Source organism: Chiloscyllium plagiosum, unplaced genomic scaffold (assembly GCF_037043375.1).
Source record: "Chiloscyllium plagiosum isolate Xiang-an unplaced genomic scaffold, Cpla_swu_hap1 HiC_scaffold_2, whole genome shotgun sequence".
NCBI classification, from domain to species: Eukaryota; Metazoa; Chordata; class Chondrichthyes; order Orectolobiformes; family Hemiscylliidae; genus Chiloscyllium; species Chiloscyllium plagiosum.
The window spans coordinates 151,415,617-151,428,530 of record NW_028270140.1 but is presented as its reverse complement, the minus strand read 5'-3'; the positions used below and the strand labels follow the sequence as shown (position 1 = coordinate 151,428,530).

General features: G+C 45.3%; 1 protein-coding gene across 4 annotated transcripts in view; it reads right to left on the bottom strand.

Moving 5' to 3' along the window:
• Window positions 1-11,764, bottom strand: part of zbtb35 (zinc finger and BTB domain containing 35) — a 35,648-nt gene extending 23,884 nt beyond the window's left edge. Inside the window, exons 1-3 of one of the 4 annotated variants that reach the window (XM_087974780.1) lie at window positions 11,515-11,764; window positions 7,683-7,818; window positions 1,749-1,850 (exon numbers count right to left, since the gene is read on the bottom strand). In XM_087974780.1, the coding sequence (XP_087830906.1) occupies window positions 1,749-1,850; window positions 7,683-7,818; window positions 11,515-11,649 (373 nt within the window). In that variant the 5' untranslated portion in view covers window positions 11,650-11,764. Of the gene's footprint in view, window positions 1-1,748; window positions 1,851-7,682; window positions 7,819-10,530; window positions 10,966-11,102 lie in introns of those variants that run through there. The other 3 variants (XM_087974787.1, XM_087974797.1, XM_087974781.1) reach the window with 3 other exon arrangements.
• Window positions 11,765-12,914: the final 1,150 nt, after the last annotated feature.

Here is a 12,914-nt window from a genome sequence, read left to right as displayed (position 1 = left end):
GAGAAGTTGTACAAATAGCACCTCTAGTACTACAGAGATCCTCACTCACGTAGTCACTATCTCCAAGATTAGCACCTTTAGCATTCCCTCCTTAACCCCCGGCACCAAAGCACACAAACTTCAACTCATGCCAAACACCTCAATGCTCCTCTCCTCAACTTGAATTCAGGTCATGCCCCAAGACCTCAGCTGCATGTCTAATTCTCTCATCCCCCTCAGTGAAATTTCCTCATGATGTTCGTTATTAACACATGAGTACACAAATACTGCACTATTTCAGGCCACTTACTGCATTCTAACCACGTCCCCACCTCCAACTTTGTCTAACCCTAACAACACATCTTGCTGTTTTATCTCCCTTGCGTTTATTCAAATTCCCCTGAAATGAAACCGTGTGATTCACCTCAACTACTTCTTTTGGTAGCAGGTTCCATATTCTAACTACTCTTTGAAAGATGAATTTCTTGTTGAAATTATTCATAACTCTGCTATTTTTAGGACTCCTAATTAAGATACCACCACAACTAGGAACATTCTTTCTTTATCTAGCCTATCAGGGACCTGTTTTATTTAGAATGCAAAAAGAGTAAACAAATTCTGGACTGATCAAGGAACACTGCATCAGGAAATGGGGGGACAGCAACCCCCTACAAACCTCACCCCACACCTCCCAGTCACCACTTGTTTCCCTCTTCTGTGCTCAGCAGGCTATCACGGAGGCAGTGACTGTGCTGGTACGGCACTACCACCTAAGACCATAAGATGGAGCTGCAAATGTAGGCCATTCAGCCCAATAACTGTGCTCCAGCATTCAATGAGATCAAGGTTGATTTGATAGTCCTATCCTGTTTTTTCCCGAGAAACATTGACTCCTTTACTGATTAAAAATCTGTCCACGTCTTGAATATATTTCACAACACAGCTTCAGTCAGAGTCATAGAACTGTACAGCACAGAAACAGTCCAACTTGTCCACGCTGATCAGATATCCTAAACTGATCTAGTCCCATTTGCCACCATTTGGTCCATATTCCTCTAGATCCTTCCGTTCATGACCCAACCAGATGTCTTCTCAATGTTGCAATTGTACCAGTTTGTACTATTTCCTCTGACAGCTCATTCCATACACACGCACCCTCTGCATGAAAAAGTTGCCCCTTAGTTCCCTTTTAAATCTGTCCCCTCTCATCTTAAACCTCCACCCTCTAGTTTTAGACTTCCCTATGTTGGGAAAATGTCCTTCACTATTCACTCTGTCCATGCCCTTCATGATATTATAAGCCTCTATAAGGTCACCCCTCTACCTCTGACACTCCAGGAAAAATAACCACAACTTATTTAGCCTCTCCCTTCAGCTCAAACCCTTCAATCCCAGCAACATCTTTGTAAATCTTATCTGACCCCTTTCAATTTTAACAACATCCTTTCTAAAGCAGGGAGACCAGAATTGAAAGCAGTATTCCAAAAGTGGCATAACCAATGTCCTGTAGAGCATCCCAATTCCAATAGACATTGCACTGACCAATAAAGGCAAGTGTTCCAAACACCTTCTTCGCTACCTGTCTGCCTGTGACTCTACATGGTATAAAATTACTCCAGTTAAGCCAGAATACAAAAACTCTGAAGTTATTCAAGAAGACTTTGAACTGGTAGACCCTGTTGGATTCATGGATATCCAAGCAGGAGATAATACGAAAGACCAAGTCAGCTGATCTCTGTGAAGAAGTTGTTGTAGCTATGATAACTCACCTTCAATCTCAACCAAGGGCTCCTCCCTGAAATCCTGGAAAAATCGACAGAAGAACTGGCTACAGGCAGCAAGGACAGCTTTGTGGGCCTTGAAATGGTGGCCTGCAAACAGAAAGGACAGAAATAAATCATTTTATTCTATAAAGCAAAACCGTTTCCTGGATATTCTCTGCCAAGGCGTCCTCAGACGTCTCTAATAAACAAGTGACTCGCTAGGCAATGCTGGTGAGAGTAGTGCTGTTCATTCTATGTTACTGTGGCTCAGCTGGAGCACTTGAAATCAAGTGGTTATTTTAACCTTAAGCACTCCAGAGATATCAGTACAATATCCAAATAGCATCTCATTTCTGAGGGAAGTTCTTTCTTGTGCGCCAGCAAACATTTATCTTTCAACCAATTTAATGGAAACAAAACATCACATTCAGCTGTTAAAGAAGTGCAGCAGAAAACCTTTTCAGACTTCACCAAAATTCTACAGTTGCAGTCCCTGCATCTAGATAGGAGTACAAGATGTAAGAATTGCCAACATCACACTGCTGTTTGTGGGATCTTTTGAACATCTTTTTGCCACAAGAATCGGGGCTGGGTCGACTCCTTTTCATCATTTATATAAATGATTTGGATGTGAACAGAGGAGGTATAGTTAGTAAGTTCGTAGACTGCATGACTTCAAAATTGGAGGTGTAGTGGACAGCAAAGAAGGTTACCTCAGATTACAACAGGATCTTGATCAGATGGGTTAATGGGCTGACAGGTGGCAGATGGAGTTTAATTTAGATAAATGTAAGGTGCTGCATGTTGGAAAGGCAAATAAGAGCAGGACTTATACACTTAATGGTAAGGTCTGAGGGAGTGTTGCTGAACAAAGAGACCTTGGAGAGCAGGTTCATAGCTCCTTGGAAGTGGAGTCACAAGCAGATAAGATAGTGAAGAGGGCTTTTGGTATGCTTTCTTTTATTGGTCAGAGTATTGAGTACAGGAGTTTGGAGGTCATGTTGTGACTGTACAGAACATTGGTTAGACCACTTTTGGAATATTGTGTGCAATTCTGGTCTCTCTCCTGTAGGAAGATGTTATGAAACTTGAAAGGGTTCAGAAAAGATTTACAAGGATGTTGCCAGGGTTGGAGGATTTGAGCTAGAGGGAGAGGCCGAATAGGCTGAAGTTGTTTCCTCTGGAATTTCAGAAGCTGAGGGGTGACCTTGTAGAGGCTGACCAGATCATGAGGGGTATGGATATGGTAAACAGGCAAGTTCCTTTCCCTGGGGTGAGACATCCAGAACTAGAGAGCATACGTTTAGGGTGAGTGGGGAAAGATTTAAAAGAGAGTTAAGGGACAACTTTTTCAGACAGAGGGTGGTGCATGTATGGCACGAGCTGCCAGAGGAAGTGGTGGAGGCTGGTACAATTACAACATTTAAAAGCCATCTGGATGGTTACATGAATAGGAAGGGTTTGGAGGGATATGGGCCATACACTGGCAAATGGGACGAGATTAGTTTAGTATATTTGTTGGTTTGGACGAGTTGGAACGAAAGGTTTGTTTCTGGGCTGTACACCTTTATGTCTCTATCTAAGAACATTAGAAGAAGGAGCAAGCCACTCAGCCCCCTGAGCCTGCTATAAAGATCATAGTTGATCTGATTATTCCATATTAATTGTGAACTTGTGACATATAAGGTTGTGTGTGTATGTCTGAAGGGAATTAATGACTGACATGCATGCACTTTTGCACCATGGTTATTTACTTAAAAAGGTTTCAGAAGCAATGGTCTAGTGATATTATCACTGGGTTATTAATCCAGAAAGGAGCTGAAAATGTGTTGCTGGAAAAGCGCAGTAGGTCAGGCAACATCCAGGGAACAGGAGAATCGACGTTTCGGGCATAAGCCCTTCTTCAGGAATGAGGAAAGTGTGTCCAGCAGGCTAAGATAAAAGGTAGGGAGGAGGGACTTGAGGGAGGGGCATCGGAAATGCGATAGGTGGAAAGAGGTCAAGGTGAGGGTGATAGGTCAGACTGGGGTGGGGGCGGAGAGGTCAGGAAGAAGATTGCAGGTTAGGAAGGCGGTGCTGAGTTCGATGGATTTGACTGAGACAAGGTGGGGAGGGGAAATGAGGAAACTGGTGAAATCCGAGTTCATCCCTTGTGGTTGGGAGGTTCCTAGGCGGAAGATACGGCGCTCTTCCTCCAACCGTCGTGTTGTTGTGGTCTGGCGATGGAGGAGTCCAAAGACCTGCATATCCTTGGTAGAGTGGGAGGGGGAGTTGAAGTGTTGAGCCACAGGGTGGTTGGGTTGGTTGGTCCGGGTGTCCCAGAGGTGTTCTCTGAAACGCTCCGCAAGTAGGCGGCCTGTCTCCCCAATATAGAGGAGGCCACATCGGGTGCAGAGGATGCAATAGATGATGTGTGGAGGTGCAGGTGAATTTGTGGCGGATATGGAAGTTTCCTTTGGGGCCTTGGAGGGAAATTCAGCTAATCGTCTGGAAATCTGGCAGATGATGGCATTTGTAATTCAAAAAAAAATCTGAAATTAAGAATCTTCTTGTAATGTCAATTGCCTGAAAAACTCATCTTGTTCACATATGTCCTTCAGGGAAGGAAATCTGCCATTCTCACCTGGTCTGACCTACATGTGACTCCAGATTCACAGCAAAATGGTTGATTCTTTGAAACAGCGGCAAACCACTCAATTATATCAATCACCACAAAGTCTCAACAAAGAAATGAAACCAGACAGACTACCTGATATAAAGGCACCGGAAATGACAAGAGAAAAAATAGCCTTGTCAAACCTGCAAAGTCCTAATCACTAACATCTGAAGGCTCATGCCAAAATTGAGAAGGTTCTGTCTCACAGACTAGTCAAGCCCTGACTACATGTCACTCCACCTTTAGAGAACCATGCACCTCAACTCCAAGGTCCCTCTGTTCCACTACACTCCTTAAGGCCCGACCTCTCACCATGAAACTCCTACCTTGATTTGACTTTCCAAAATACAACACCGCCCATTTATCCGTATTAAACTCCATTTGCCATTTCTCAGGCCATTTCCCCAGCTGATCAAGGTCCTGCTGCAATTTCTGATAACCTTCCTCACTGTTCACTATACTGCCTTTTTTAGTGCCATCTGCAAACTTACTAATCATGCCTTGTACATTCTCATCTAAATCAATGATATTGATAACAAACAGCAACGGGCCCAGCACCGACCCTGATGCACTTCACTAGTCACAGGCCTCCAATCCGACAAGCATCCTTCCACTATTACGCTCTGCTTCCTACCATCAAGCCAATTGTGTGTCCAATTTGCAGCTCCCCGGATTCCATGCAATCTAACCTTCCAGTGCAGCCCACCATGAAGAACCTTATCGAAGACCTTACTGAAATCTATAAAGACTACCTCTACCGCCCTGCCTTCCTTGTCACTTCAAAGACCTCTAACAAATTTGTGACGCGTGATCTCCTATCCACAAAGCTGTGCTGACTGCTCCTAATCAAACCCTGTCTTTTCAAATGCATCACAAATCTTATCTCTCAGAATCTTCTCAAGTAACTTACCTGCCACAGATGTTAGGCTTACTGGTCTACAGTTCCCAGGTTTTTCTTTACAGTCTTTCTTGAATAAGGGCACAACATTTAATGCTACCCTCCAGTCTTCCAGGACCTCACCCGTGGCTAATGATGATACAGAAATATCAGCCAGGGCCCCCACAATTTCTTTTCTAGCCTCTTGCAGTATCTGGTCAGGACCGGGAGATTTATTCACCTTCATACATTCTAATACGTCCAACACCTCCCCTACTGACTGTCCTCAAGATATCACAACTAACTTCCTTAAGTTCCCAAGTCTTCACATCTTTCTCCATGGTAAACGCAGAGGAGAAATATTCATTGAGGACCTCACCCATCTCCTGCGGTTCTACACAACCGTGTTCACTTTGGTCCTTGAGGGGTCCTATTCTATCTCTCTAGTTATTCTTTTTCTTTTAATATACTTAAAGAAGTTCTTTGGATTCATCTTAATCTTCTCAGCCGAGGCTATCTTGTGTCCCCTTTTTGCCCTCCTGACTTACATCTTCAGTAAACTCCTGAATCCCTTCCTTACCTCCAGAGATTCCCTTGATCCCAGCTGCCTGTACCTGAGCCACGCCTCCTTTAATCTGGTCAAAGTCTCAATATCTCTTGTATTCCAGGGTTCCCTATTCCTGTCAACCTTGCCCTTCACCCCCACAGAAAAACTTAGACTTTGAAATCTGGCTAGCTCATTTTTAAATGTTTCCCACTTGCTAGAGGTCCCTTTGCCTGTAAACAAACTACTCCAATCAACCCCTGCAAGCTCCTGTCTAATTCCATGAAACTCGCCATGAAAGTTCACCTTGACCCAATTTAGAACTTGAACATGTGAACCATTTTTTATCTTCGCCATAACTATTTAAAAATAATAAATTATGGTCACTGGTCCCAAAGTGTTCCCCCACTGTCACCTCAGTCACCTGTCCTGCCCTATTTCCCAAAAGTAAGTCGAGTTTTGCCCCTTCCCAAGTAGGACACTCTATATATTGCTTGAGGAAACTTTACTGAACGCATCTCAACTCTACCCATCTAAGCCCTTAATGCTACGACAGTCGCAGTCTACGTTAAGAAAATTAAAATCCCCTACTATAGCAACCATATTGCTCCTGCAAGTTTCCCTAGTCTCCCTGCATATTTGTTCCTTTAATCCCCGTTGACTATTTGAAGGCCTATAATACAATGCCAATAATGTCACCATCCTCTTCTTATTTCTTAGTCCCATCCACAAAGCCTCACTGGAGGATTCTTCAGTTATTTTGTCTCTGACTACTACTGTGATACTCACCTTAATCAAAAATGCAACTCCCCCTCCCCTCATTCCACTACCTCTGTCCCACCTGTACCCTGGCATATTAAGTTGCCAGTCCTGTCCCTCCCTTAACTATGTTTCTGTAATGGCTATAATATCCCAGTCCCATGTACCTATCCACACCCTGAGTTCATCAGCCTTACCTGTCAGCCCCCTTGCATTGAAATAGTTGCAATTTAATCCAACAGGCATTCCTTGTTCCCTGTTGTGTATTGGCATGACCTGTCTCTTCACTTTACTACTTCTGATTACTGTAGCTCCCTCCAGCCTCACACTTGCCTCCCTACTGTTAAGGATCCCGCATCCCTGCCAATCCAGTTGTAGCACTAGCAAACCTGGCTGCCAAGATATTGGACATCCTCCAGTTCAGATAGAACCCGTCCACCTTGAACAGGTCACCTCTGCCCCAGAAAAGATCCCAAAGATTTCAGATGACTTCACTTTATGAAGGAGCGTTGCTCCAAAAGCTTGTGATTTCAAATAAACCTATAATATGGGGTCATATAATTTTTTACTTTATCCACCCCAGTAAAACACTGGCACCTCCACATCATAGCAAATGAATCGATAGTCCTCCATATTAAACAACACTTGGAGGAAGCACTGAGGGTGGCAAGGGTGCAAAATGTTCTCTGGGTGGGGGATGAGAGAGGCTGGACTATTTAAGACCACTTTCATTGGAGTTTAGAAGAACAAGAGGGAACCTCACATAAACCCATAAAATTCAAACAGGACTGCAGTAAATACAGGAAAGATGCTCCCAATGACTGAGGGGTTCAAAACAAGGGGTCACAACGAAAAGGATACCAGTATAGCATTTAGGACTTTCAATTACTTAAATTCTCTTCCTCTACTTAGTGATCTTGCTACTAACGGAGACAAGTCCTTAATTATCTTTACTTTTTAAACAATCTTCTTACAAATCAAATAAGTTAGGTCCAACTTGTACATCCTGAGGAAGGTAACATAGCCCCGAACCTTCCCGACCTAAATAACACCATTCTCCAAGAAATCTAATACATGCACCCAGATTGAGAACCAGATACTGACCATCCACAATGAGAGTGATGTCGGTAAATTGTTCCTGCTGACGCTGTTCATTGAGTCTGTCCAGTACCACCTTGTAGTGACTTGGTACTTCATGAACATGGTCCACCAACACCTCCTCCGCCTCCATTTCAGATAACTGCAAAATAAAGCACAACTTGAAACCAGTGTTCAAACTTTTTTCTCATTTATCGTTTTTCTTGGAAATGGATGCCACTGACCAGTATTATTGTTAGCTTGCTCAGCTAACAGAGAGCAGTTAAGATTCAACAATATTGCCGAGTGTCTGGAATCCCAACTAGGCCACACCAGGTAAAGACAGCAAATTTCATTTCCCAAAGGATATTTGGGAACTAGGAGTCTTTTACAACAATCGATGATAGTTTCATAGTATCCATTACTGACATTAGCTTTATTTTATTAATTTTAAATTCCAGATTTATTAACTGAATTAGTTAGCACTGCAGCCTCACAGCGTCAGGTTTGATTCCAGCCTCGGGCAACTGTCAGTGTGGAGTTTGCACATTCTCCCTGTGTCTGCGTGGGTTTCCTCTGGGTTCTCCGGTTTCCTGCCACAGTTCAAAGATGTGCAGGTCAGGTGCATTGGCCATTCTAAATTGCCCATAGTGTTAGGTGCATTAGTCAGGGGTAAACATAGGGTCGGGGAATGGTCTGGATGGGTTATTCTTTGGAGGGTCAGTGTGGACTTGTTGGGCCAGAGGGCCTGTTTCCATACTGTAGGGTACTGTAAATTAGAATAGACTGGATTACATCTAATCTAGTAGGCAATTGTGAGGATTGCAGATGCTAGAAACCAGAGTTTAGATCAGAGTGGTGCTAGAAAAGCATAACAGATCAAGCAGCATCCGAGGAGCAGGAAAATCGACGTTTCGGGCAAAAGCCCTTCATCAGGAATGGAGGCAGGGAGCCGCCAGGGTAGAGAGATTAATGGGGGTTGGGGGGGCTGGGAATAAGGTAGCAAAGTGTACAATAGGTGAATGGGGTGAGGATGGAGGTGATAAGTCAGAGAGGAGGGTGGGGGAAGGTAGCAAAGAGTACATTAGGTGAATGGGGGTGGGGATGGAGGTAACAGGTCAGAGGGGAGGGTGGAAAGGATAGGTGGAAAGGAAGATTAGCAGGTAGGACAGGTTAGGAGGACAGTGCTGAGCTGGAAGGTTGGGACTGAGGTAAGGTGGGGGGGAGGGGAAATAAGGAAACTGGTGAATGCCACATTGATGCCCTGGGGTTGAAATGTTTTGAGGTGGAAGATGAGGCGTTCTTCCCCCAGATGTTGGGTCGTGAGGGAGTGGCGGTGGTCGAGGCCCAGGACCTCCATGTCCTCAGCAGAGTGGGAGGGGGATTTGAAATGTTGGGCCACGGGGTGATGGGGTAGATTGGTGCGGGTGTCCCGGAGATGTTCCCTAAAGCGCTCTGCTAGGAGGCGACCAGTCTCCCCAGTGTAGAGGAGACAGCATCGGGAGCAACGGATACAATAAATGATATTAGTGGATGTGCAGGTGAAGCTTTGATGGATGTGGAAGGCTCCTTTGGGACCTTGGATGGAGGTGAGGGAGGAGGTGTGGGTGCAGGTTTTGCAATTCCTGCGGTGGCAGGGGAGGGTGCCAGGGCAGGAGGTTTGTTGCGGGGGGGGGGGGCGTGGACCTGACCAGGTAGTCACGGAAGCGGTAGATCCGGAAAGAAAACTGTTTCTGGTGGTTTTGAATCTGTAATCTGTACTGGTTGTCCTGTTCAGTTCCAAACTGTGCTGGGTTGAACGTAGTCCAGAGTCCATGTGGGATCAGTTGGTTACGGAGGCAGGCACTGAGGAAGCAAATGTGGCTCTGGTAGCAGCCTGACCGGTTTTGTTTTTCCAGCACCACTTTGATCTAAACTCTTACATCTAATCCAATCTATTCTAATTTAAATTTAAATGTCTGCCATGGTGGGATTTGAATGTGTATACCCTGCATCGAGTCATAGAGATGTACAGATGCTGCAGTCCAACTCAGTCATGCCAACCAGATCTCCTAAATTAATCTAGTCCCATTAGCCAGCATATCGCTCTAAATCCTTCCTATTCATATAGGTACAATGTTATAACTGTCCAACTCCACGATCACCAGAGGTCATTTGAGCTTCTCTTACTTACGGACTCGACTTTTCTAGTGCGCTGTTTGCTGGTCTCCATATTTTTACTTCTGCAAACTACCGACTATCCAAAACTTTGCTACACATGTTCTCACTCATATTAAGCCACTCATATTTACAATTTGCTCACTAATCTGCATTCAATCCTAATTAAACAACAAGTAAGATTTAAAAATTTTCAATCTTGTTTTTCAAATTCCTCCATGGCCACGTCCCTTTCAGCACCAGTTGTACATGCCTCCAAGGTATCTGGATTTTTAAGAATATCTAATTTTACTGACTTCGTTAACAGAGACAGTCCCTTCAGCTTTCATGGTCCTAAGCTTTGGAATTTCTCCTCCGTCTTCCTTCTTTCTTTCTTCAGGACACTTCTAATAAAGCTTTCGGCCAGAAATTCTAACAACTCTTTCAATTTCATTTTATAAATGCTCCTGTGAAGGGCCTTGGGACTTTAGCACTATATTAAAACACTTGATAAATGCAAATCATTATTGTTATGGTTCTTCAAGCAATCATTTGAAACGTGTCATCTGGTTGGCGAATCTATATTTCTATCATATTGTGATTGCTACCCCCACAGGATCCTTATCTACACAAATTCTTATTATTCCTTTCTCATTACACATTATTATATCTAAAATAACATTTCCTGGATAGGCTTTGCAACATGCTAGGAACCAATCCGACGCATTCAACAATTCACCTTCCAGTTATCCTTGCCCATCTGATTTGTCCAGTAAATATGCAGATTAAAATAACACACATTTGTGGTGCCTTTCATAGTTGCCTCCATTATTTCTTTAATGCTTTACTAATATTTTAATATTCCATGAATACTTTGCCTTTCAGTGACGCAACTCTTCCAGAGCCAACGGTGACTATTTTCCTTACTGTTCCTTATTTCCACCAGGATGCCAATTTAAGAATTTATTCTCTCAGTCAATTGACTGTCTTTGGAATTCCTTGCCACAGAAAACTGTAGGGGCACAGTACTTGATTATACTTAAGGTTGCAATAGGAAGGTCTTGATCAGAGGAATCATGGGGATAGGGAAAAGCTAGCTAAATGAAGATTAGGAATGTCAAAACAGCTATGACCCTATCGAATAACAGACTAGATTAGACGGGCTGATTGGCCTATTCCTACTCCTATTTTTTGTAATAATGTTCACAATAATAGCCAGTGCAGACAGGTTGAGCAGAATGGCCTCCTCTGCATTGCGAAGGTTCTTCATCCAAAATGATTTTGGACTCCACTGCAATGCAGCCAACTCACCATCTGGGGGACCACAACCTCCAGCCCAATCAATGCAAAGGGAGAGCGTGAAGCGGCAAACGTCAATCAAAAGCATGCTGACCAATCGGAGGTCAGTCATCTGGCTGGTTTCCGGTCGATGGGCGGATCGACAGTCACCAACCGGAAGGCCTACTCCCAAGGCTTCAACAGGGATCGGAAACACACACCGGCGCGCGCCCGCGCGAACGAACGCGACCGTTAAAGGGCGGTCGGGTGCGAGGTCCGATACGGACCTGGCGCGCACGGGCGGATGGTGGAGGAGGGGAGCAGCTTTGTCGGGGGTGCGGTTTATTCCTCCGCCCCGAACGAAGGCGACCGCGGCGGTGTACAGCCGTTACGTCATCAAATCGCGCATTAGGCAGGCAAACGCCTCGCTTTTTCTTTCCCTCACCCGCCGGCCTTCGGTGCCCCGTCGCCCGGAGTTCGCACTCGCACTTGCAGCCGCAGTCGTACCGAGCCCGCGCTCTCCGCGTCCTGCTCCGGCCGCCGCCAGCTCCGCCACCGCGACGCTGGAGTGGCCTCGCATTCCCGGCGTCCACCGCGGGATGACCTTTCACCCTGCCCTCGGGCGGGAGAGGGAGGGATGGGAGAAGGAAACGCGACTGGTTACCAGGGAAACGGGGCCTACCCTCGCACAGAGACAACTAGGAGAAGGTGAGGATTGCAGATGCTGGAGATCAGAGCTTAACAATGTGTTGCTGGAAAAGCGCAGGTCGGGCGGCAACCGAGGAGCAGGAGAATCGACGTTTCGGGCGAAGTGCAGGTGCTGCAGATCAAGAGTCAAAAAATGTGTTGCTGGAAAAACACAGCTGGTCAGGCAGCATCCGAGGAGTAGGAGAGGCCACATTTCGAACATAAGCTGTTCATCAGCAATGGATTCTGGATTAGTGGTGCTGGAAGAACACAGCAGCTCAGGCAGCATCCAAGGAGCAGGAAAATCTCGGATGCTGCCTGAGCTGCTGTGCTCTTCCAGCGCCACTGATCCAGAATCTGGTTTCCAGCATCTGCAGTCATTGTTTTTACCTCGTTCATCAGCAATGATATGTGCTTTTCCAGCACCGCACATTTTGACTCTTGATCGATCAGTGTGTCAGCTCATAGAATCCCTCCAGTGTGGAAGCATACCAATCGGTCCATCGAGTTCACACTGACCCTCTGAAGAGCAACCCACACCCCAATCCTATCCCTGCCTTCCCAATGGCTCATTCGCCTAACCTGCACAACTTTGGACTGACAGAGGAAACCCACACAGACACGGGGAGAATGTTCACACAACAAAGGACACAAATTAGCTGGAGCAATGTAACCATCCTAACTCAGTCAAAACAAAGATACGATGGAGAATTCCTTAAGGCCTGGCACACCAACCAGAAGTCAGTCAATAGACACATTGAACTGGACCCTATATAGAAACCACTCAGACACAGGACTGGGAGTACCAACAAACAGAAACACATAAATACCAGGCAGGACAGCCCACCAACACCTTGTCAAAGACAAACTGATGATGTCACCTCGTGAGGCAACGAAAAACACACCAGCTCGACGAAAGAGTCCATGACTTAAATAGTTGAAGTCAACTAGGAGAAAGGGGGGGACTGCAGATGAGATCAAAGTCGAGAGCTTGGTGCTGGAAAAGCACAGCAGGTCAGGCAGCATCCGAAGATTAGGAAAATTGACGTTTCGGGCATAAGCCTTTCATCAGGTGTCTCTGTTTTGGCCGCACTAGGATGGTTACACTGTCCCAGTTGAATTTGTGTCCTTTGTTGTCTGAACATTGTGTGGGTATCC